This window comes from Alligator sinensis, unplaced genomic scaffold (assembly GCF_000455745.1).
Source record: "Alligator sinensis unplaced genomic scaffold, ASM45574v1 scaffold543_1, whole genome shotgun sequence".
NCBI lineage: Eukaryota > Metazoa > Chordata > Crocodylia > Alligatoridae > Alligator > Alligator sinensis.
Genome location: NW_005842055.1, coordinates 147792 through 172283, shown reverse-complemented (window position 1 = coordinate 172283; position 24492 = coordinate 147792). Strand labels below are relative to the sequence as shown.

Sequence of the window (24492 nt, the reverse complement as noted above, 5' to 3'; positions counted from 1 at the left end):
TTATGGTGACACTTCAACTAGGTGAGACAGACAAATAATTATCACAGTGAACAGAGCAGGCCGATAAACTTGCCATGTTCTCTGAGTTGTATGGTGAGTGGGAAGAACTAAAGAGAGCAAACAGTGATCTGAACAACTTCAGGTTTCTTTACAGCTATGCAGACTGGAAAGAAAATAGGTGAGACTTTGGAGTGTTGTGAGAGCTGAATTAGATACCGAGGGAGTGTTTAGACCTTTGGAGGGAACAGGGGCTACTTTAGAGCCTTTGCTCCCAGTTACTGAAGAGAATTTGGGGTATACTCTTTCTTCTTTGAACAGATAAAGTCCTTTTCTCAGAAAAAGGAATATAGCTCTCTGAGGCAGAACTTGGAATAGTCAAGAAGGGCAGGGACTGACAGGCTGGGGTTTCAGAAGAAACAAGAGCTTCTGGCCTCGCTTCAATGACTACTCAGAGACCAGACAGTCATGGAGGTCCCAAGAAAGTGCAACCATTGGGAGAACTGATAGATCACCTACAAAAACTTCAAATACAAATGGGCTTCTAGGGCCCCTATAAATGTGCAGGTAAAAGCGCAACAAGACTGAATGCATGATCGATGTAAGTGTACCTCCTGCCATGCCAAACCTGTACGGCAGGAGGCATGATTGTAGGATCATGCATTAGATCCCATTGCTCCTTACTGCCAATCTGATCCTGGGCTCCCCCTGAACAAGCAATCAGCAAAGTCCTGCAGCTGGAAACCCCCTCAGTTGGGGGACTCCCAGCTTCAGGGGCACCTCAAGCACCCACAAGGCCTTGGGTTCATGGCTGCCACAATCTCCCAACCTATGGGGTACATGAAACCCCTGGGACTGAAGAATCCTGTGATCCCTCAGTGATCCCCCAGCCCCAAGGGTTCCATGGATCCCCAGGGCACCTATGCCCCCTTGCTGCCAGGACCCAGCTAGGTCCTGGAACTCGGTGTCTGCAGTTGTGGGAATCTGGGTCCCCATGCTGCCAGAGTCAGCATCTTCTGGGGCTCAGAAACCTCAGGGGTGGAGGGCTCCCAGCCCTGTTCCGGCATTGTGCACCCTTGCAGCTCCCAGGTGTAGGAAAGATACTGCTACACATGAAAATTAAAGCTCAATAGCAGCACCTATAAAGTTAGTGCACATTTTAGAGGTCTAACTTTATAGCTGTTTAAAACTTTTTATGGAGTAATGGGTACTTTGCACATGTAGCTGGTCCCAAGGTAATTGCAAAATTAGCCAGTTAATTATGCAATATCTGTAACGTAGGGATGGCCTAGACCAAACATTTGCTCCATGAACAGCTACATGAATGCACATTATACTGTCTATTTTTCAACACAAAGCAAAATAAGCATCCCATTACTAGCCAAATTAATATTATTCTCCACTGTCATATTGAATGAAATAGTTTGAATGTTTGTAAAGGTTGCCCATTAGCCAGTTTCAGGAAGAAGATAGGATTTATCTCCTTATCTAGCTCATTGTTTCGGAGCTACGTGCGAAATGTCTTGACTTCACTTAAAGCCTTAATTTAAATTGTATCTTTAGAAGTTTTTTACAAAGAAAGCAAATATCCTGAATTCCGAGACATCAAAGCCTAAGGCCTTTTAACCAAATTGCTAAGAAAAGGGTATTTACAGTGATATGGAAGTCTCCCCAAGAATAATTTAAAATGCTCAACAAAGGTAATTTCTGTTGAGTAAGATCCGAGCCCAAATTTGGGAGTTATGATAAGCTGAGTAGGAGGAGCCCACTGACGGCAGCTCACTCAATAAAAACCTGTAACTTACTGTCCCAATTTGGAGGTGACTTCACTTGCAGAACATCGAAGGAAGAATCGCAAGTGTAAACTCGGATTAGATTGATCACCTAATCCAAACTCTCCGTGAACACGAATCTCTTAGTTCACGCTGAAGACGTGGAGCGCCCGAAAGGGACTGAAGGAAGGGGACTTAGTCCTATCACTGGTGAGCCCAGCTCATTGAATCGTATTGCTGAGGCCAGCCTATTGAACCGTACTACTGAGGCCAACCCATTAAATCGTACTACTGAGGAATGAAACCATATTTTGGTATTTGGCTTCTCAGAATTCTAGGATTGTAAGTATATTATGAAAAATAATAGTATTGATTCAAATGTAACTTTTAGTTGTAATTTTAGTTGTTTTTGTAACACTAATTCTTATAGCATTGTTTGGGAAGGAAGTGCATTCGGAGCATTGTTTCTGATATATGTAATTATTGTGTTTTTAATGTTTGTGGTGTTTCTTAAAGCTAAGCAGTGTTGTATATGTAGCAAAGAGTTTTAAAATAAAATTGTGTTGTATAAATTAAGTGTGTAATCATTGTGAAATCGTGCAATCAGCTAACTACTCCCCCAGCCAGTGCATCAAAACGAATCAGTAAATTGTGTGGGATGTTCTCTATTCCATAACCCACTAGAGACATCCACCAACACATTCTACCATGCAAAACACTTATCAAACTCCTACATAAATGTGATCTATCCAGGAACTGTCAGTCTTTCAACATCTCAGCTACTCTTTTAATAAATAACATAAAAAAATAGGCAAATGTATTTCTAACACAAAGGTAAATGTAAAGTGGGCACCATAGGTCTGGTAGAATGCAAAAGTGATGGAACATTATATGACTATAGTAATGAAACTTGATCTCTTAATTACCAGATTATCCAACATATACTTTTGAAACTGTAATTTTTTTGTAATTAAAGTAATATTAACTGTACTACAATTAAACTCTCACACAGTGTCAACTGCCAATCTTTTTGGCAAAGACTTGGTATAGGAATGTTAACATCCTTTACAGTAACTACTCTGTAAAATTAAAATGAAAAATTTACTCGTGTTCAATTCAATAGAAAGATTGCAAAGTATGTTATCCTACCTAGAACAACCTCAAATACGTTTTTTCCAGAAAAAGTTGGAAAAAAAAAATGTTCACGTTGAGAATCTTACCATTGAGTACTATGATGGGGGCTTTTTTTCTACTGATAGACTATAGTTTCAGTGACCACTCTAACACGCTGCAACTGGAATTACTGTAAAAAAAATATTTTAATAGCATTTGGAATCAAATTTTCAGTGGACAAAGGAGATTGTGATCCTGAATTTGCTTACTTTAGTGTAACTAAGGAATAATTCCAGTGCATTCCATGGAATATGTGATGCTGGTCAGGCCACAGTTGGAGTACTGTGTCCAGTTCTGGGCACCGCACTTCAGGAGGGATGTGGCCAGCATCAAGAGGGTCCAGAGGAGGGCCACTCGCATGATTAGGGGGCAGCAAGGCAGGCCCTATGAGCGGAGGCTACAGGACCTGAACCTGTTCAGCCTCCACAAGAGAAGACTGAGCAGGGATCTGGTGGCTGTCTACAAACTGGCCAAGGGGGACCAGCAGGCTATGGGGGAGTCCCTGTTCCCCTGAGCACCTCCTGGAGTAACAAGGAATAACGGCCATAAGTTATTTGAGAGTAGGTTCAGACTGGACATTAGAAGGAACTACTTCACAGTCAGGGCGGCTAGGATCTGGAACCAACTTCCAAGGGCAGTGGTGCTAGCTCTACATTGTGGGTCTTTAAGAGGAGGCTTGATAATTACCTAGCTGGGGTCATATGAGCCTAGTATTCTCTCCTGCCCACGGCAGGGTGTCAGACTTGATGATCTACTTAGGTCCCTTCCGACCCTACATCTATGAATCTATGACTCTATGAATATTTCAAAATTATGGTATACCATAAATGTCATCAGAATCAATTCCAAAGTTTAAAAAAAAATAGGTGTACAGTACTATTTCAAAAGCTTATGATGTACCAAACAAATGGGATTTGAACAAAACTTAGTGAAAAAAGCATTTGCCCTGAAATATTCATTCATTTATCCATTTTTTTAACACTGTTCAGTTGTTTGAATACTCTACAAATTGGGAAGGGGGGGAGGAGGAGGGAGTGATTTAAAAGAGGACTTATATTTTTATACTGTATTGCACTGAGTTCTAAATCAATACAACTTTCAAGCAATGTAATAATGGAAATACTGCAATATATGCCAAGTTCAAAGCTTGTAACTGTCAGGTTAACCAACAAAAGTAAACTAAAAATGAATTAATATACTATTTACTCCCCATCTCAATCAAGCAGTTTAAACAGAGATAGGCTATTCAAAACCTCTTTAAATTAAAATCTCAAAATGCATATAATGATTACCAATAAACCAAAATATAGCATCTAGTGAAACTATGCTAATACATTTTTGCTCTCTGCTTTATCACTTTCCTTTCAGAATTTTACAATAAGTAAAATATAAATGATTGCCATTCTAAACTTTAGTTGAAGGTCTAAATGTACAATACTGAAAGAATAATGGACTTTCTATTTTTTGTTTGTATCATGGCCAAGGTCCACAGTGAGGTTAAACATTCCATTTGTTATACTGAATAGAATTATGTCACATTTTCTATATTTCCATGCTTCAGACACAGGTTAGTTCTTTTATATTATAGATTAATTTTATTTGATAGGCTAAAAAATCATAAAATGAATACATGCTTTTATTTAACTGTCCATATAAGTCAATAGTTAGAAATATTTCTTGAAGTCATACAAACATTTGAGAATAAAATGTTTTGTAGCAGGATAACTACATAGTATGAATTTAAAATATTTAATTAATAAAAGTGCTCCCACTGAAAAAGTGAGTCTAGCAAGAAGTGGTTTTCCATAGTAAAAAGTATAAATTTACTAAATGGCAAAAATGTTGGTATATTTTTCTAATATAACATAGGGGACTCTTCCACTGAACCTCCTTCTTGGAGACTGGAATTCTGCAGGTGTATATAAAACAGATTTAGCAGTTCTTAGCATATTTGTTTACTCTAATACATTATTAATAATGTGGAAATAATTTTTGAGCAAAGGTACTAGAAAACACTTTATAGAAAATACAATACCTGAGGTGTATTATTTTTCACAGTAATACCTGTAGTCCTAGAATTAATAACCCAGTAGTACGTATTCATGTACATAAAGTTTTCAGAACTGGGTCCTCAAGAACTTGAAGTTAAATAAACCCAAGGAAAGAGATGGTCTCACCATACAAAGTCAGTCAATAAAGTGGAGCTCTACCAATTCTAGTAGCTGAAGGTCCATCATAACATGTATTCAGTCTATTCAGAAAAGGATGGAAAATTTTCATGCTTGCAAAACTGGATTAAATTAAAAATTATAGAATGCATGTGGGTTCATGAGTGATTAAGTAAAGCTAACAGACTGAGAATCCTCATGACAGAAGCTCTCTCTACTCCACTAAAGAAAATACACATGAAAACCAGCAGAAGTAGTATCTTCCCAACACTTATTAAAAATGCTAGGAGAAGGATTTCTATGCCATTTTACTTCAACCTGGCCTCTCTCTATAGTCAATAGGGACTGTGTGTGACAGAGTCTGGAGGTGAGACAAAACCTAATCTCATCTAGCCATCTAGAAAATACCTGTACACTGGGTAGCCTGGCACACAACAAAGTTGTAGACATTTAGATAATGAGACAATAATCCATTAACAGCTTAAGAACCCCAGAGGAGAGAGCAGAGGGAAGCAGACTGGGTGAAGGAACAGTTTGCAGGCAAGAGGTGAACTGGAACTCAAACAGCAGGGTCACATTATTGTATTAGGCCAGAGCTCAAGGGCCCCTCCTACTGCTAAGAGAAGGGCTAAAGACTTTGGGTCATTGGTTTACTTGGTGCAAGGACTGTATTTTTGTGTGTGTGTGTTTTGGATAAGGAGCTCCTTAGGGAGAAAAGCCAGTCTGCAAAGCAACAGGCTTGTGAACCTGCTTACAATACCAATTGTCTCTGTATTTAGCTTTTAATGCTTTATTAAAATAATTTAGTATGAAGGAGATTTGTACAAAGATAACAAGGTCAGAGAGGAAGTGGTTGTATTGTGAGAAGCATGCCCCTAATGGTGTGTGTGTATTTCTGTCCTTTATATTTTTTTCTGAGAGAGTTCATTTTGGCTCAACACAGCTATATCACTCTTACATTATGATAATTTAACATAGACACAAAATTGATAGATAATATTTACAGTGCTAAAAAGACTAATATAGTTAATCAAGTGTCTGAAAATTATGAACATTTTGGACTTTTGGTATGCATACTATAACTACAAGAATTTAATAAAAAGAAAGGACAAGAGTTGCAGATAAGTTTCTGTACTCTGATAACTTGCTAGCTTATTTTCTAACACAATCTTATTTTATAAATAATGTTCAGTTAAAATAAAAAATGTGGTGGTTTAACAATGGAAACTTTTCCATTAGGGCTTAATAAATAGACCCCTTAATGCTTCCCACTATAATAGCCTATTCTAAAGCCATAACATTTCAGGCTTTCCTATTAAGATCTCAAGTAAAAGATTGTCATGCCTGGTCATTACTGGGGATTAGAGTCAACCACCTCCAAAGAAAGTCCAAGTACAGCAAAAAGTGTTAGAAAGAAAAGTGCTACTTGCTGTTTTAACACCAGCTCACTGATGAAGCAATGCCCTGTACCGCTGTTATGGGATCTCTGATTCTGTATGACAGACTTCATCAGATGAGGTATAAAACCCAAACCTTGACTGTTTGCTCTCTACAGTTCTCAGGGCACATATAAATCCAATAGTGAAACAGAATCATTGTCTGTGAGAATGACCAACAATAAAATTGTTTCAGTTCACCACTTAATGCTATTACTAACACTAAAACAAAAGTCAATAGTGTTTTTGATAAATCCCAACTCCATTAAGTTATTTTAGTGAGAAAACCAAAACATTCTGGAGAATGATTCTGAATGATTGACACTGTATTAGAAAATCATAAGCAATTCCCGCATACAACTTTTTACTTACGCAGTACTGAATATTTCAGGTGTCACGTAAACGAATTCATTTTCTTGGTCATTTATTATCTTTTTTTAAACTAGCCATACTTTACTGAAGTGATGGACACTAAAAACAGATCAATACTTTAATTAATACTTATTTATCAAGTGGCAAATTCTATTCACTAGAAATCCTAGAATTTTGGCAACCAGATAGGAAGAGATTAGCTTTTATACAATTTTCATTTTTTTAATGCTTCCCCCTTCCCATCCCTCACCTTTTCTGCTCTTAAAAGAAGGTTCAAAGTGATGCTAACCTAAGTGAAATAGAAACAGACTAGGAGCTGTTGAGAAAAAAAGAGGGAGAAAGAAAATAAGAAAGAAGTGACTTAGCAAACCAACTAGTTCATTCCTTATTCATAAGGGTAGGTTTCTGTCTTGTTAATTTGATTTTTTTTTTTTAACGTAACACTAATGTTAATTTACTGGATTTGGCCCTCCTGAATGGGCTTTGTATAAAAAAGGTTTAAAGTCTTTCAGGTTCCCCAATATTAGATGATCTTCAGGAATCTGGGTTTTCTGTTTCCCATGGAAAAATAATGGATTTTACCCTTTGAAAGAGAAAATTGTGGATGTTCCCCTTTGAAGCAGGAAACCATGGGGTTCTCCTTGCAGGCTAGCAGTGTTCCAGCCTGCAAGGAGCTGCCTAGGGCTGCGGGGAGCAGGGGGAGGGCAACTGGAGGCAGGGGACACTGCTTCCATGCATGCACACACAAACACGTGGCCAGCAATACAGCCAGGCAGGGTGGTGGGAGCAGCCCCAGCAAGTGAGCAGTGGTCTGATTTTGAGGACTGTCTTGGGGGGGTGTGCACACGTGTGTGTGTGGCAGAGGTGTGTATGTGCAGTGTATGTATGTGGGGGAGTCTGCATGCCTGCTGGCACTGGGGAAAGGAGTCCAGGTGCTGGGGGCTGCAGTGGGGCAGGGGTGGTCTGAGTCAGTGCTCTGTGCTGCTGGTGAACCCAGCTCCATATTGTTTTCAACTCACACACACACGCGTGCGCGCGCTTCATTTTAATTGCGGAAAAATGGAGATTTAGGGGTTTTAAATCAGAGAATGTTGTTTTTTATCAGAGATTTTATGATTTTAAACAGAGAAAACTAGGATCCCAGATGATCATTAAAGAATGTGTACAACATCTTAATTTTAGAAATGTTATTAAATATAATATATAATGCCATGTTAAAACTTCTTGATGCTTATGGAAGAACACAATAAAATTACAAATAATAAAAGCAATATATTACTTTAACAAAGCAAAGTTAATTGAGTAGTGATTTAAAATGGACTACAAAAGTGTCAGGATCACCTCAAACTGAAAACTTCAATTTCAAAATGAAACATTATATGTTCAATAATTAAAACTACTTGGCTTATGATACTCACCCCCTATACCAATGGTCTCAATTAATTTTCACACACACACACACACACACACACACACACACACACACAGAGTCAATTCAATTTGTAATTACACCTTCAATAAAAACATAATATGCCTCAAACTTTGCATCAGCTCCATGTTTATTGTTTCTCAAGGTCTCTTCTTATTACAGCAACATGACTCCTATAATACTGTACTATTACTGTTGTAACTCTAAATCCTTAATTCCACCAAAATGTGGAATTCTATGAGCTATTTTTTTCTTAAAACATTCTAAGCAAATCTGTAGAATTTTTATATTAAGTAATAGCCTTATATTCAATATTCCTAGGTGCATAATATTTTTGCCTATTGCAAAAAAAATGTATTTGGTGACTTAGAAACTGTGACTAAATACTAGCCAACATTTAAAGAGGGAAGAAGTCAGCTTTATTTTACATATTGGACTAAAAAAGTAGAAAAACAAAATGAACATAAAAGAGAATGATACATTTACTCATACTTCTGTGAAACTGCAGAGAATGAATATTGTTAGCCACAAGAAGCAGTCTTTCTATCAAACTGGAACTTCATTCTGTTATCTTACAGGCAACGACCACATTAATGACCTTCTCATGGGCTAGGGACAGACATTCAAAAAGCCCAAGTCTGAATTGATTCACTCTTTGCAGGTTAGTCTAAGCTATACACCTTAGACTGATTAATAACGGGACAGACATTCTCTGTTAAATCATTAAATGCTTCCACATGCTTGCAGTGGCTCAAGCCAGAGGCTGGGGGGTCCTAGAGCATGCCTGCCAGCCACTGCCAAAGGGAGGGAGAGACACCCTTCAAGGCTCTCACCCCTCCTTGCTGGAGTGGAGGGGGCATGGCCAGACACCAGCCCAGGCTAGCACAACACATGGGATGCCACCAGCTGGAGGCAGGGGGAGGGTGCATCTGCTGCCAGACTGAGGAGTGGGGATGGGGGAAAAGTCATTTTTCTGAAGCAAGCATGTTCTGAACACAGCAATTGGCAAAGCATACAACAGGAAACTACCAAAAATCTTTGCCTAAACTAAGATACAGCCCAGTAAAAAACAGCATACACAACTTAGTCTAACTTAAAATGCAAACCAGGAAGACAAGAAATAGTTTTACTAATCCTGAAGGCAGAGTGTGTCCTTCCACCAGGCATTCAGAAAGGCTTTGTTTAGGTATCCCCACTGTTTACACATTCTGAATTATAATGCAAATGTAGCTCTCTGCATTCTTTGGTGAAGATATCTGCAACTTCCCTTAACTATATCTCCAGAACATGTGATGATTGTCAGGTCTTTGCCAAGACTTTCCACATCTCAGTCCTGTCCAGCAGGTCTTAGCTCTGGGCTCACATGTGCAGGGCTTGGATCTACACACACAGGACTAGCTTGCCTCACTCCTCACCATCACTCCGGGACATGCTGTGGAATTAATCCCCTCACTGCCTGGCTTCAGGCAAGCCACAGAGACAGCAGCCAAAACCCTAGGGGTTCTGGGGGAGACAGGGGACAGTGGGAGGAATTAACTCTGTCCTTTCCTGGCTGCAGGCAAGCCATGGAGGTGTGGCTGGGGCTGGCAAATCCCAGCTGCAGTCCCCAGGGTTTGTCAGTGAGGAGCGGGAGGGAGAGGAGACAGAGGGAGGAATTTGCCTCAGGGGCAATGGCAGGCCAGCATCTGGCCACACCCTGACCCTACTCTGACTAGAGGGCAGAGGGGAGGGGCTCGCCCAATTCACTGGTACAGAGATCAAAGCTCCGCCCAGCCCAAAGAGCATGCCAGGATACTGGAGATGTCTGGTTTGACTTAAACCAGCAAGGGGTCTGGGGCAGACATTGTATAAACAGGTTTGAGCCAAATCAGTTAAGTCTGATACTACATTCAACCAGGTTTATTTCAAACTGGTTTCGGCCATTTTCAAACTAGTTTATGTGCACTGAATGTCTGTTTTGTTATAGGTTTAAACCAGTTTCTGATCACTTAAACTGGTTTGTATGTAACGTCTGTCCCTAGCCATGTGTTTTTCTTTTGACAAAGATGTTCTCTTCTGGACAACCATTATCAGGCTTCAGCAGTTGATATAGGTTTGCACAGGCCTCTCAGAAAGGTAAGTCTAGGAACCGACTTTAGAATGCACTGTGATTCCACGTGAATAAATAACTTCCACACTGAGTTGTGACTTCATTTTCCCGCTTTGAGAGACTACAAAAAAACCTCAAGCTGCATTAACATTAACAATAACAGTATTTACAGTTTAAAGAATTCAGCAAATGCAAAATTAGTAGAAAGACTATCTACTATGGAGGATGATTTAAAACAACAACAGACTAGAGTTTCTGAGGCAACTCACTATGTCTGTTTATAGGTAAGGCCTGGTCATGGCTGGGTAGTCACCCAAGTGCTTCAGGGAAAGGAAGAATCAGCCAGTCCCACAGGTAAGAGTAAGAGCCTTTTCCTTCCTGATTGACTTCAGAGATTATACTGAATCATAACTGCTCTGCTTTTACCTTGCACCAATTGGCTTTGTCCTCTCAAATTTCACTACACTCTTATTTTAGGTGGGAGCATCTACTAAAACTAGACAGTGAAACAAAAGCGCTTTCTATGCATTTTTATGAACTAGCATAAATTTGTAACAAAAAACTTGTAAGAAAATTCTACTATTTTCTTTTTCCTGGAACCATGCTTGTTTAAACTGGACACATTCCTCTTCTAAGTGAAAAAATACAGAAGACCTGAATTACAGCTGCAAAAGAACAACTCCTCATTAAAATACAACTGAATAGACTTTTTAATTATTTCATATGAATCTTTGGATTAAGAGCTTCATGTCTGAATTCAGTATAGTTTCTGAAACTTAAAAAAAAATAAATCACCCACACATGTCAGAGTACGTTCTCAGTTTTTCTATTACACTTTTTGGTTCATCCTAGAGAAATCCATATAATTAATACACACATAATAGACACCTGATAGAAGTCAGATATTTACTTTTGCCTCAAGAACACAGATTCAACTTTTGAAATGTGTGCGACTCAGTCAAGAAGAGAGTTGGGTGGGGGGGAGAAGCAAGCCTTTGCCAATTATCAAAAAACTGTATATCTTTTGAACTTCTGTTGCAAACATGATAATGCAATCATTTCATTAGAGACTTACTAGGTAATTTGTTAACTGTCATTTTAGAGGGGTTTTTTTGTGATTCTCTTTTTGCTTATACATTCCATTCTATGCACTCTTGAATGTGTGGTTAGATTTGGCTTAGTAATGATTCCTAAACTTCTAGAATCTCTCATGATATTATGGAAATGTACCATCTGGATGAGTCACTTACCTTCCTGATGTAGCTCATCTATGAAAATTGTCTCCTAATACATTCAAGTGTCATGCCCCATTTTGTTTGCTCAAGCAGACTAGCAAATACAATTATATCCAGTAACAGATATATATTAGGATTTTTTCAAAGCATTTAGGAAGTTCACATACTTTCACAAAAATGAGAGATGTTCACCTTCTTCTTCCAATGATCCTCAAAAGTCCCTAGACATGAGCACTTCAAACTTGGGGAAATAATCCATATCTATACATTGAATATTGATCCTAAAATAGGGAAACATTTCTCTTCATGTACATAATTTTATGAATCTTAGTTTGATGATGTGCACTGACTTAACCACACCAGGATGATATCAATGGGCTCAATTGTTTACTCTTTCACTGAAAGATTCTATTGGGGGGGGGGGGGGATTGGTTTAGAAATGTGGATAATATGTTAATGTAAACAGCCTAAATTTCAATTCTAAGTTTAAGTTACACTGGCAATTCCTGGATGGACTCCTCCCTTAGAGTAATTAATGAGTAACTGTAAGCACAGTATAAACTGACACTGTTGTCTTTCAGGTAAGGAGATAAAATTCTAACCACTCGTGTTCAATAAAATCCCGAAGTTTGAATAAAATACTGGTGTTGACTTTACAGGTATTTCATAAAAACAGGACAATTAAAGCACATGATAATCCATGTTTTGCAGCAGTTTAAACTAAATACCACAAGGTTGACTTCTGGTTCTAAACTTTTATGAAGAATTCAGTGCACTTTCAAATATAGACTTCTTTTGGAAAGGAATATAGTAATATTTCTGTGGATTAAAAAAACATAAAACAAAACCAAACAAAAACAAAACAAAACAATGCCATCCTGCATTTCCACCTAAATTAGATTTTGCCCTAACTTCATAGATTTCATAGATTTCATTGTAAGCTAGACAGTAATTAAAACACCTAATGCTGGACATGTCTTCTAGAGTCCCACAATGTAAAATCTTTTTTTCTCCAAAGGAAATCTTCCTTGTACTGTTGCTTTCTGTGGTAGGTCTGGAACTTGTAATAAAGACATGAGTGATGATTCAGAATTAAATGCAACTCAGAACTGTCTGTGACAGATATGCCTTACATGCAGTACTACTGCTCCAGATGTCAGTGGTATACTGTGATATGCCCTTTTCAAAGGAATCTACCAGAGATTCAGTTTCCTTCTACATATTTTCAAAACACACACACACACACACACACACACACACACACACACACACACACACACAACTAAAAGTTTGATCTAGATTATTTCATTGTGGTTTTAAAAAGTATGGATCATTGAAGTGTTTTGGAAAATTCAAATTCTACCACTTCCTAGAACGGTGAGAATCAGGTTAGTAGTCAGATACAGTTTGCAGATACAGCAGATAGAGATGCAGTGTTCTGTTTAACATCAATCAAAAAGTTGGCTCCATACTTCACACATACATGGAATGAAAGTCAAACAAAAGTATTTTATAACCCTGTGTTTTTGCAATATTATTTCCTCTGTTGCTGGCTACCCTTAGCATTTTTGAGATATGCAAAAAAGCCTTTTCTTTCCCTGCTAATTGAACAGAACTTATTCTGAGACTGCAGTGGCTTGTTTGTTCCATTCTAGTCAACACAGACCTCTGTCTCTCTCTCTCTTTAACATTACTTTCTTTTAAAATGCTGATTTTTAAACTTATTACATGCAATTCTAATTTGACTGCAGATACTGAGCTGAACGCATCATTGGCATGTTTCCATTAAATTCAGTGAATGGACATCAAAGATTAATGTGGTCTATTTTTGTCCCAGCATTTTATGATTACTGCACTTCTGTTTTTTTCTTGTAGATCTGCACTTTGGGTCTCTCTCAGCACTAATGTTATGGCCAGTTGACAGGAATATCAAAACTATAGATCAAATTTCCTTTTCTCTTTAAAAAAATATCATTTGATGTGGTAACTGGTATATTTCTATATAAAATATCTTGAGATTTATCTTTGATTCACACATTCAAATGTTAATGCTTTCAGTTTTACTCTGGTTTCTCTTCAGGATACTAATCAACAGCTTCCTGAATATATCCTTTCATGGTTTCCTAGTAAATGTTTTTGCTGCAATTTCCAGGGATGCTCCTCTCAGTCCCACTGCTGCAGGTTTGCCAACTTATTCACCAACTTGAGTGGAAACCAAATAGCCTTTATTCACTGTCACTTGGTGGTCAGTCCAACTGACAGATGAGATAAAATGCTAGGGTAAACAAATTCAAGACTCCTAAAAACGTATCATTTCAGGCATACACATTGGCAACATATAGGGGGTGCGTACGGGTTCACGTGCACCCCCTGCAAGAAGCGCTGCCAATACTGCTGGTGGCGCCTGCAGGTAGTCATGGCTCGCCACCCCACCCTCACTGTTGACAGACAGTGGCATCTGCAGGTGGTCACCAATCACTGCTGGCTGCCGTTGGTCTGTGGGAGCTCCCCACTCACTGCTGCCATGCCCCCATCAACGGTGGGTGGTCACCGTGCCTCCCCAGCCTCCAGGGGGCATGAGACATTCATGTACATATATTCTTCTTTGGACCATCCAATTGCAGGCTAACACATGGAACTGAACAGTTAGATAATATTTCTTCTTCTTGCAGATCATCTTATTATCATTTTAATTTATTTTCAATATTCCTTGACTATCTTGCCAACTTCCAAGTCACACAGGAAGCTACACTTCAGTTGAAGAGATACTAAATGGAGGGTATTTACAATAAATTTTTAACCACTTAACACTCTCGACATTTCCCTATCCTAGCAGAATTTTCATGATATTCTTGCTGCACTTTGGTGGTAGTCTCTGACTGTCAAGAAAACTACTATGGAGATTTTCTACCATCCTAGGAAACAGCTTTTATGACACGATTATAAAGCTCTTTTACTATTACTATTCTTTTTATAACTTGTCTTCTCAAAGCAACATAATCAACAATATGTTTTTTCTACCAAATATCAGTTCATTGGTAAAACTGTTATACACATTTGTACTTCTAGAAAAACGGTTGAATTAAAATGTTTGCTTACCTTCATCATTCTGGCCCAAACAATCTGTCAAGACAGTAGCAACTGCAATTCCCACAGTGAACCATTTCCATAGACAAAACTGCTGTAACATTTTCTGTCAAACTTCACTCAAGGAAGATCTGAAACAAGGAAGAGACAGATTTAACATGTTTAATCAGTAACTCAAAGTAAACACAAATGTCAATGTAAAGCAGTTATTAATAATTGTTATAGTTGATCAATTAAAACAGAGGTCTTGAATTGCATAAAACAAGAACTAGTTGTTAAACAGAAACAAAGTCAAGGCTAGAAAAAATTGTGGCCAAATAGAGTGGATCAGCTATACTGAGATATGTCCCAGTACAACTGACCTGCTTCACATGCACCTGTTGTCCTGCTTCTTGATGCAATGGGACAATGGGTCATGTGTTCTTCTGCAGTTTGAAGGGCCCATTCCTTCATGCCCCTGGAATTTCTACACAGGATTGAGCCCCCTAAGCACTGGGTGCACCCTCCTGGCTTTCTCTGCTTATTCAGCTGCAACCCTGGGATCTCTAGGGTGGATATGGGAAAGCAGAGAAAGACAGGTTTCTCCTGCTTACCTGGACATGTCCCTAGGATCTCTGGGGCATGTCTCAGTAATGGGGGGGGAACCTCAACTTTCCCCACTTGCCCAGACAGACCCTGGAATTCCCAGGGATCTCTCTCAGTAGGCTGGGAAAGTCATTTAGGCTCTCCCAGGGCTTGTGGAGCCCAATCCTGCATGGGAATTTTCCAGGTGCACAGGATTGGGCCCCTTATCCCCTGCCCAGGGGGACTGGGGAGCATGGGCAACTCCAGGCTACCCATACTCTCCCACCATACAGCAAATAAATATCCACCAAAGTAAAGCTGCACAAATTATTACTACTGTCGGTCATGACCATAAATGAGGGCATCCCCAGCATGACAAAATGCATGGATGTCTATTTGCTTTCACTTTTTGCCACCATAAAACAATGTTATCATGGCACTAAGGCAAGGAAATGTGAGATCTGTTTCTATGCTAAGTGATTTGTAATCATCAGCCATCAACAAGAGTTTGAGCTTGGTGTGTTTGTTTTATAGAAATCTAGGTATTAAGCAAATAAAAATGTGCTTCTTTCAGTGTAGTCTTGACACTTAGTGTTGTCCTGATTAGAAAAGTCAGTCTAACTGTCCAACTGCAAAACTTGCTTGGATAGATGTTCCTCACCCGCAGACAACAGAAGCTTTCCTATAAAAGAAGGGGTTCCAACTGATTGCAGCTATGCTTCCAATGACAGCTCAGATTGCTCTATGTCAGGCACAACAAACCAGCCCTAAAATAAAACTGAAGGCCTCAAGTGAGAGTAGGCTTATTTAAACAAGCTTTTTCCAGAGTGATATTACATGGCCTCTATTTACTTAGCCAATAAAAATCATTCATCTAATTCATTGGTAAAACAGTACTATTCTTAATATATTTTCTCGCATAAAACCATACATAAAAGCTGTATCAGATAGAACAACAAAAAGCCTGAGATGGAAAGACACAAAGAATAGTGAAACATAAGCAATTATGTAAAAAAAGCATACTGCTGTCATTTTACCCAAGTACTTAACCCCTCAGATTTTCATACCAATTTCTGCTCATATTTTTACTATGTCTAAAACTGTATTTTCTTTCATTTTTCACTCAGACTCTTTCCCCTACTTAACGGACTTCAACATCAAAGCAATCTAATCTATCATCAATCTGCAATTATTAAAGCCACTTATTTTCCTTCCAGAAATTGAACTTCTCATCTGGCCATTTGCACCATTACTTCTTAAGGATTTATTTACATCACAAACAACAGTATCATGTTAGGACTTCAAAGCTTCCTTCAAGATAATTTACACTATGCTACATTTATTGTACCCAAGAAAAAGCAGGGGTTTTGTTAAAAGATATACATGATTTCTATTAGCAGCAGCAAACATTTTTTAGCTTTTTAGCTTTTCTTTCTTAACCTATAGTTTTATCGTACGGAACAAATTGATTTAATTTAAGTTTCTGTGTAGATATGTTAAACAATATGAAGGAAACAGACACATGGCTTTTTAAAAAAGTTGTCACCAAAATGATCATCAAAGATTTTGAGGGAAATCTAGCATTTCTTAATAAGATATACAGAAGAGTTATTTCTTGTCCATTCCCCTGTGACCACAGAGAAAAAAGAAATCAATTCACCACCATTCTCTTTGAAACTACCCTTCATGTATTGAAGACTTAGCAAATCTGTTCTGTAATTGGAACATAAATATTGTTGTAATCTTAATAAAATAATTTTAGATAGCATTAGTTGTCAAACACCTTAAAAGATTTCATTTTTCAGAAATATTAGACAAAACCATCTTGATTACAAACATGCACCAAACAGTCTAGAATGAGTTATACATAAAGTTAAAGAGATCACATTCCTACAGTGAGGAGTGTTTGAAAAGCATATGCATTTCAAAAGTCCCAGATACATTTTTTTTCCTATTAAATAAATATATACATAAATACAATGAAAATAGATAAGTTAAATAAAAATGATTAATTTTATAATGCTAATTCTTGAGAGCTCAGATAACATCCTTCAGCTAAAACTATGGCAGTGCCCTGGTTGCCCCCACCTTGTTACACTACTGCTTCACACATGTTTAACTTTACTAGATGTTTAATCTCCTTTCATGATCAGGTTCCTAAAACCAATAAAAAGATAATGAACCAGATACATCCCTGCTTTAGTTATGTTGGCTTAAGTGGGATTTTCCAAGGAATTAATTGGATTCTGTAGCTTTTTACTTTGTTTGTTTGAACATGTATTAGATACCTTCAGAAGCTTATAAAATCAGATGTTCAGAAAGTTCTGTATAGCAAAAAGGTGCTTTAGCAAATACTATACAAGCACTTCAAAATCACTGGCGCACATGAATAAATCCATATTTCACTTTTTGAGCAAACTAGACTAATGTAAATATGCTCAATGGGAAATATTTGTTTACTTGACAAAACACAATAGGTCCTCTGAAACTACCATGGTTAGATAATCAGAGGTTCAAATTTATGACTACAGGCCAACCCCATATAGTGTTCTTAATTGCTTCCTGAACAAACAAGCATTAAGCAAAACTGAAAGTATTTGACAACCCAAGATGGCGGCCACAATTGTTTTTAATGACCCAAGATGGTGACCATGCCTGTTATAGCAAAACTTCATTGAGTGCTAAGTGGAATCAGGTATAAACATAAAATGAGCATTATAGTGAAATACCACTAAGTGAAAAAAGCATTAAGCGGGGGTTGCCTGTTTTTCCTGAAATTAGATAAGGAAAGTTCTGTATGGCTTTTTTTTTCCCTAATTTTATACAACAAAGTATAAGTGGACCCTTTTTTTTGGAACAGAACTTCATTGGATTACTTGGAGGAGAGTTGTTCCAACTCAAATCTCAATCAACCCTCATCAAGAGCGGGGAGGGAAAAAGTGGGGAAGAATTAATGAAAGATGCAAATGAACCAAAAAAGATCATGCCTGGCTATCATCCCAGTAAATATTTAATCCACAATTAGGTTTAAACTAAATCAAAATTCCAGTTATCCTTAATGGGCAGAAACATTGATTTAAATCCTTAACTTAATTTTGAACCTGATTTTACACCATATTAGTCAGTTACCATTGACATACTGAGATCAGAACTCAGCTATATATATATATATCTATTATAGCTATGATAAACCCATGTCTATGGGTATGGGAACACAAACGTTATCACCAGGGATCTGGGTTCTCCATTTCTTGTGGAAAAACAGAGAAAACCACAGATTTCCCTGTTTTATCAGAGGAAAAAATGGATTTTCCTTTTTAGCAGGGAAACCTGTGGATTTCCTCCTTTTGCAAAGAGCTCTGCAGGCTAGCAGAGCTCCAGCCTGCAAGAGTCATTCGTAAAAGGGGCAGAACCGCCCCCCCCCCACCCTGCTACTGTATAGCAAAAAGGTACTTTAGCAAATACTATACAAGCACTTCAAAATCACTGACACACATGAATAAATCCATACTTCACTTTTTAAGTAGACTAGACTAATGTAAATACACTCAATGGCAAGTATTTGTTTACTTGACAAAACACAATAGGTCCCCTGAAACTACCATGGTTAGATAATTAATATAGGTTTTTAAAACTCATTAAATACCTATTTACATGTCAAGTATTTATTCACGGAACCAACCAGAACCACTCCAAGGACCAAAACTTATACACTTGAATTAGTTCTCTTCCTCCCCTGTTCATTACAATTGCAATAAAATTGAAAAGTAAAAAATGAAAGTACTTGTAAATATTTAATGGCTATATTTTGCAATAGGCTGCAAATAGTAAAGTGGTTTTCAGGGGCACCCTGTTTTCAGAGTTCAAGCATTTATTAATATTACCAGCTATACTCTTTTCCAAATATTAGACATGTGGAAGAATACATTTCCCAGTGCAAGTACTCATTTCCCAGGTGGCCCAGATCCTTCCCAATAAATTTAAATTAAAAGTGTAGTGGGGGAGAGAAGGGGGGCAAAGCGGCTTTAAAAAAAGGTGTGAATTGGGGGATGGGACAATGTGCATTTCCCATTATAAAGAGCTGGTGGGGGGGAGGAGGGAAGAAGGGATGTCTCCTAGCTAAACTGGAACAGGGTTAGAAAGGGAAAGGGCTGAGATGCCAGCCCTGCAGAGTAGGTTAGATCAGGGCTGCTCAATTTCTAAGCAGCTGGGGGCCACACGTCCCAAAAGTTGAACCATCAGGGGTCATGAATCTCCAGGCTGTATGTCATAGAGGTCACTCTTCAGTGAACTGTAAACTTGTACCCCATCCCTTTGCTCCCAACCGCTCCCTCCCCCACCAACTGCTGCCACTGCACTCTGCGCCTCAGGGCTCTGGCTTCACCCTGAGCTCCCTGTGATGGTCGAAGAATGTGGAAGCCAGAGATGGAAGGGCAAATCCAGTGGCTCTGGCTGCTGTTGCAGCCACAGAGATAAAGGGAATGGTGGTCAGGAACCTGAGGGCCACAATTTACCACCTCATAGCCACATGTAAACTGTAGGCCACCAGTTGGACAAATCTGTTTTAGATCAAGGAAAGTTGCACTGTACAGTTCATCTGGTATTTCCCTGGTAGTATTTCCCAGCAAGTAAATGGAGATACGTCCTATGTAAACTACATAGCTTTTATGTTCTCTTCCTGTATGGCTATGCAATGAAGTGTAATGAAGTTGCCAGCAGGGCAAATAGGACTCTGGTGTGCATCAGCCATTGTGTTGCCAATAAATCCAGGGAGGTGCTTCTCCCTCTCTACTCAGTGTTGGTGAGGCCACAGCTGGAGTACTGTGTCTAGCTTTGGGTACTACACTTCATGAAGGATGTGGATAAGCTCAAGGGGGTACAGACAGGGGCCACCCATATTATTAAGATCATGAAAACATGAAAATTCAGTTAATCTAACTCCATTCAGAAATTAGTTGTGGATGGATCATTTTTAGGTTTAGGGTTTTGCTTCATGGTTCTAGTGACATTATGTAGAGCAAGAAACCATACTTAGCTTTAAGTCTTCACTCCAGTCCAGTGAGGACAGGATTCAGCGTGGCACTGAGCATCTGCATCTCACATTTACCTTAGAGACATTCAGCACCTCAGACAGTCTAACATAACCTTTATTTTGGGTGTTCCCATTTCCTGACTTGCTCTGTTCTACTTATCCACAACCAATGGATTCAGATTCCAGAAATGCACTAAGATCCCAAATCAGAGCTTTGTAGAATTACAAACATCTCATAGCAGCTGAATAATGTAGATACAATTTTTTAACTCTACTGGGGGTAGCCAAACAGTAAGTGGTGTTGCTGTATTCCATGTTTGAAAAATCTTAGCTTTAACTAAGTGCAGTAAGAACAGAGTCAAGTGAACTATTTACAGGCTCTGAATATAAAGGAAGCAAATATGAACTTAATTTTCTGCATGGACTGAAATCAAGCACTTGCTTAAAGTGCTTTTCAAAGTAGGGATGGCCTTAAGCATACAGAAGTACTTTTTTGAAGTGCATAGTACATTTATCCATCTAAAAATGATTATCCTTTTCCTTATTTCACATTATACATGAAGTCACTGCTTGGTTATGATGATTTTACTCTTCAATATTTTTTAATGGTTAATAAATAAACATTTCAGAATCTGGGCTATGTGAATTATTCACCTTCTATTATTAGGTACTCATCATTTATGTTGTGCGAACAGACATTTTACTCACAAGTTTTTGTTTCTCTTTCCTGATCAAATGAAAAATTTTAATAAACTAGATGAAAGAAGTCAGATTTGAAAGTTATCACGCATATGAAAATTCTAATGTAAATCTTTCTACAAACACTTCTAAAAATACTAAACTTCTCATGTACATACTTATAAAGCAAAAAAATTGCTATAACCACACAGAATTTTCACCCTTCTGCCAGAAAAGTGTACTGAAAATTGACTTTACTAATATTCAGTATTGTTCAATTCTTATCTCCACAAAAAGGCATACTTGACTTGTTCAGACAAAGGGCAGCTGCACCAAGAATGCTTTTTAGAATATTTTTTTCAGACAGAGAATGGAATGTAATATGATGTGCTGCCTTCTTTAATCCAGACAAAATTGCTTGTTTCATTTATTTTATTTTTAAAAATGTAATCTGGGCCACAAAATTGATTAACGGCAACACATCCCCTTACACGTGGGTAAGTTAACAACATGGTTTATTTCCTCTGCAAATCTGGCTCTTAGCCAACCATATTTTACATACATACAAGGCCTCTTGGTCATCTACATGGATATGTGCATATCTAAGTCCCTTGGCACACATTCATTTAATGGTACAATAAGATCCATTCCCAGATCCTATTGGCTGTGCCTCCTGCCATGCCACACATGCATGACAGGAAGCACAATTTTGAAAATCAGAGATCAGATCCCAGCTAGGCCATTAATATTTTTCAGTGTAGGGGGAGCCTGGAATCATGGGGCACCTACACATGAGCACAGAGGGTGCTCCGATGCACTGGAATACCTGCATGCCAGAGCAGACTCAGTTAATCAAGTCTGCTGGAGCATGACAACTGCTGCACTCCAGCAGCCTCCTGAATCTTTTGTCTCAGTGTACCAGTGCTTAAAAATGGTGGTAGGAGGTGCTTGAAGTAAAGTTTGTCAAACGAGCTTTAGTTCAAGCATCATTAACATAATTTTGACAGGGGCCATTTTTTCCACTTGAAAATTAAAGTTGCCAAACCAAGGTAAGTTTATATCATTTGGTCTGAATTGCATTTTACCATATAATCCATTTATTTTCATGGGAAGTAAAAATCTGTCCAAAATTTTATGGTCATGTGCCATTAGCATCTGAAAATTTCACAATTAAGATGAAAGAAAAAAATCTTGGGTTTATTTTCCTGATGTTTGTTCATTTATTATATTATTGTACTACTGTTAAACACTTTTAAATACACCATGCTGATAGAGAGAAGCTTAATATAAAAACATTAGAGTATAAAACTGGTCACATTGGGCATCTTTACATCTGCTCTGGGTTGGTGGTGGGGTGCTTTAACTAATTATAGCACCCATAGCATCACATTTATTCAGTATCCTGCACTTCAAAATGGTGGTAGAGGCACTTTAACTAAAGCTCATTTGGTAAGCTTTAGTTAAACCACCACTGGTGCCATTTTGAAGTGCAGGGACACTGAATACATGTGATGCAGAGGCTGCTGGAATGTGGAGCGATTAATTGAGTCTGCTCTGGTGTGTGCTGATAACCACACATTGGGGCAGATGTCCAACATGTGTATAGGTGCCCATAGTTCCAGTATGCACACTGTGGAACAATACATGAAGCAAAAAAGAAAAAAATAGATTTATATTTCATCAGATTTCTTTTGTTGCAATGCAAAACAAGTTATCAATAGCAAATGTCCAAACATCCCTCAATTTAGGATGAAAGAAAAGTAGGGCTGAAAGGGACCTAAGGAGGTCATCCAGTCCAGGGATAGAAAACCTTTTCCAGGTGCAGGCCAGGATCACTCAGTGTGTCGAAAAGCAGGCAGTGGCTGGTCCCTGCTGTTGTAACTGGCATTCGTCTCTGCAGTGGCATGAGAAAAGTGGCAGCCCCCCGGCCACCAAATGCTATCTATCAAAGCTCCACATCCATGGGTGAAGTCCAAAGGATCTGTGGGCTGGATTTAGCCTGTGAGTTTAATAATGAAAGAGCTGGATTTTTAACAAAAGAGCACAATTTGCTCTTGTGGGGCATAGGTTGCTAACCTCTGATCTAGTCCAACTCCCTGCATGAGGCAGGCTCATCCCTGACAAAACCACCCCAGTCACTCTTTATCTACCTTGCTCTGGAAGCCTTTCAGGGATGGAGATTTCACGACCCCTTTGACTTGGCAGTTTCATTGCTTAATCATTTACCTAATGATAAAGTTTTTTCCTAATATCCAATCTAAATTTACCATGTTACAATTTAAGATTGCTGGCTAAAAGTTCTGCTGCAAAAACAATATATCCCCATCCTGTTTGTAACCATTGTTCAGACATTTGAAGACTCTTATTAAATGTTATCTACCTCTCCACCATCCCCTCTCCCTGTCCCCCACCACATCTTCTCTTATTCACACTAAATAATTCTAGTTCTTTCAATCTGTTTTTGTAAGTCACATTTCTGAGAACTATAACATCATTATTCCCCTCTCTGCTGGACTTCTTCCAATCTGTCCATGCCCTTCTTGAAGTATGGGTCCCTAAACTGGACACAGTACATAACACTTTTTTTCCAACAAGAACACACCATTGGCTTATATTCATTTTATGGTATACTGTAACCACCATGTCCTTTTCTGCACAACTGTCAATTATTTCCCTGGTGGTACTTGTGCATGAAACTGGTCTTTCTTTCTTTAGGGCAGGACTTTGTACTTGTCCTTGATGTATTTCACTCAACTGATTTTGGACAATTTTCCCAATTTATCTAGGTCATTCCAGATGCTATCCTTACCTTCTAGAGTATCTGTAATTGGACCCAACTTCATGTCATCTGCACATTTTCTAAGTATGCACCCACTCCTGTCTTCAGAATCATTAGTGAAGATGTACAATATCGGAGCCATTACATAACTCTTCAGAAACCTCATAGATTCATAAATGGCAAGGCTGGAAGGGGCCTCAGAGATCATCTGGTCCAGCCCCCTGCACCAGGCAGGAAAGACAACTGGGGTCAGATGACCCCAGCAAGGTGACCATCCACACTCACTTGATACCCTCTCCTACCCAGACCATTGACCCATTGGTTTCTAAGGAGATGTCAGTTAGACATGACTTGCTCTTGGCAGATCCAGCTGGCTGTGCCTGATATTCTCAGGTAGTTTGAAATAAATTCCTTGAAGGCCTCCTCCATGATTTTTATATGTACTGAAGTTGGACTGACTGGTCTGCAGTTTGCTGGATCCTTCTTCCCTTTCTTAAAGATGGACACTATATTTACCCTTTTGGAGTCACCTGAAACCTCACATAATGCTCAGGAGTTCTCAAAAAGCATAGCCAATGGCTCACAAATTATCTCAGGAAGTTTCTTCAGTACCCTAGGGTGTTCCCCATGTGTGTCTGCTGACTTGAAAACATCCTGATTCTTCAAGTAAACTCTAACCTC

At 38.6% G+C, this 24492-nt stretch overlaps 1 protein-coding gene across 1 annotated transcript in view; it reads right to left on the bottom strand.

Annotated features, from left to right (window-relative positions):
• Positions 1 to 24492, bottom strand: part of PCDH15 (protocadherin related 15) — a 922022-nt gene that overhangs the window by 767408 nt on the left and 130122 nt on the right. The window contains exon 2 of the mRNA XM_025203355.1: positions 14771 to 14889. Coding sequence (XP_025059140.1) covers positions 14771 to 14861 — 91 coding nt within the window. The 5' untranslated portion in view covers positions 14862 to 14889. The remainder of the gene's footprint in view (positions 1 to 14770; positions 14890 to 24492) is intronic.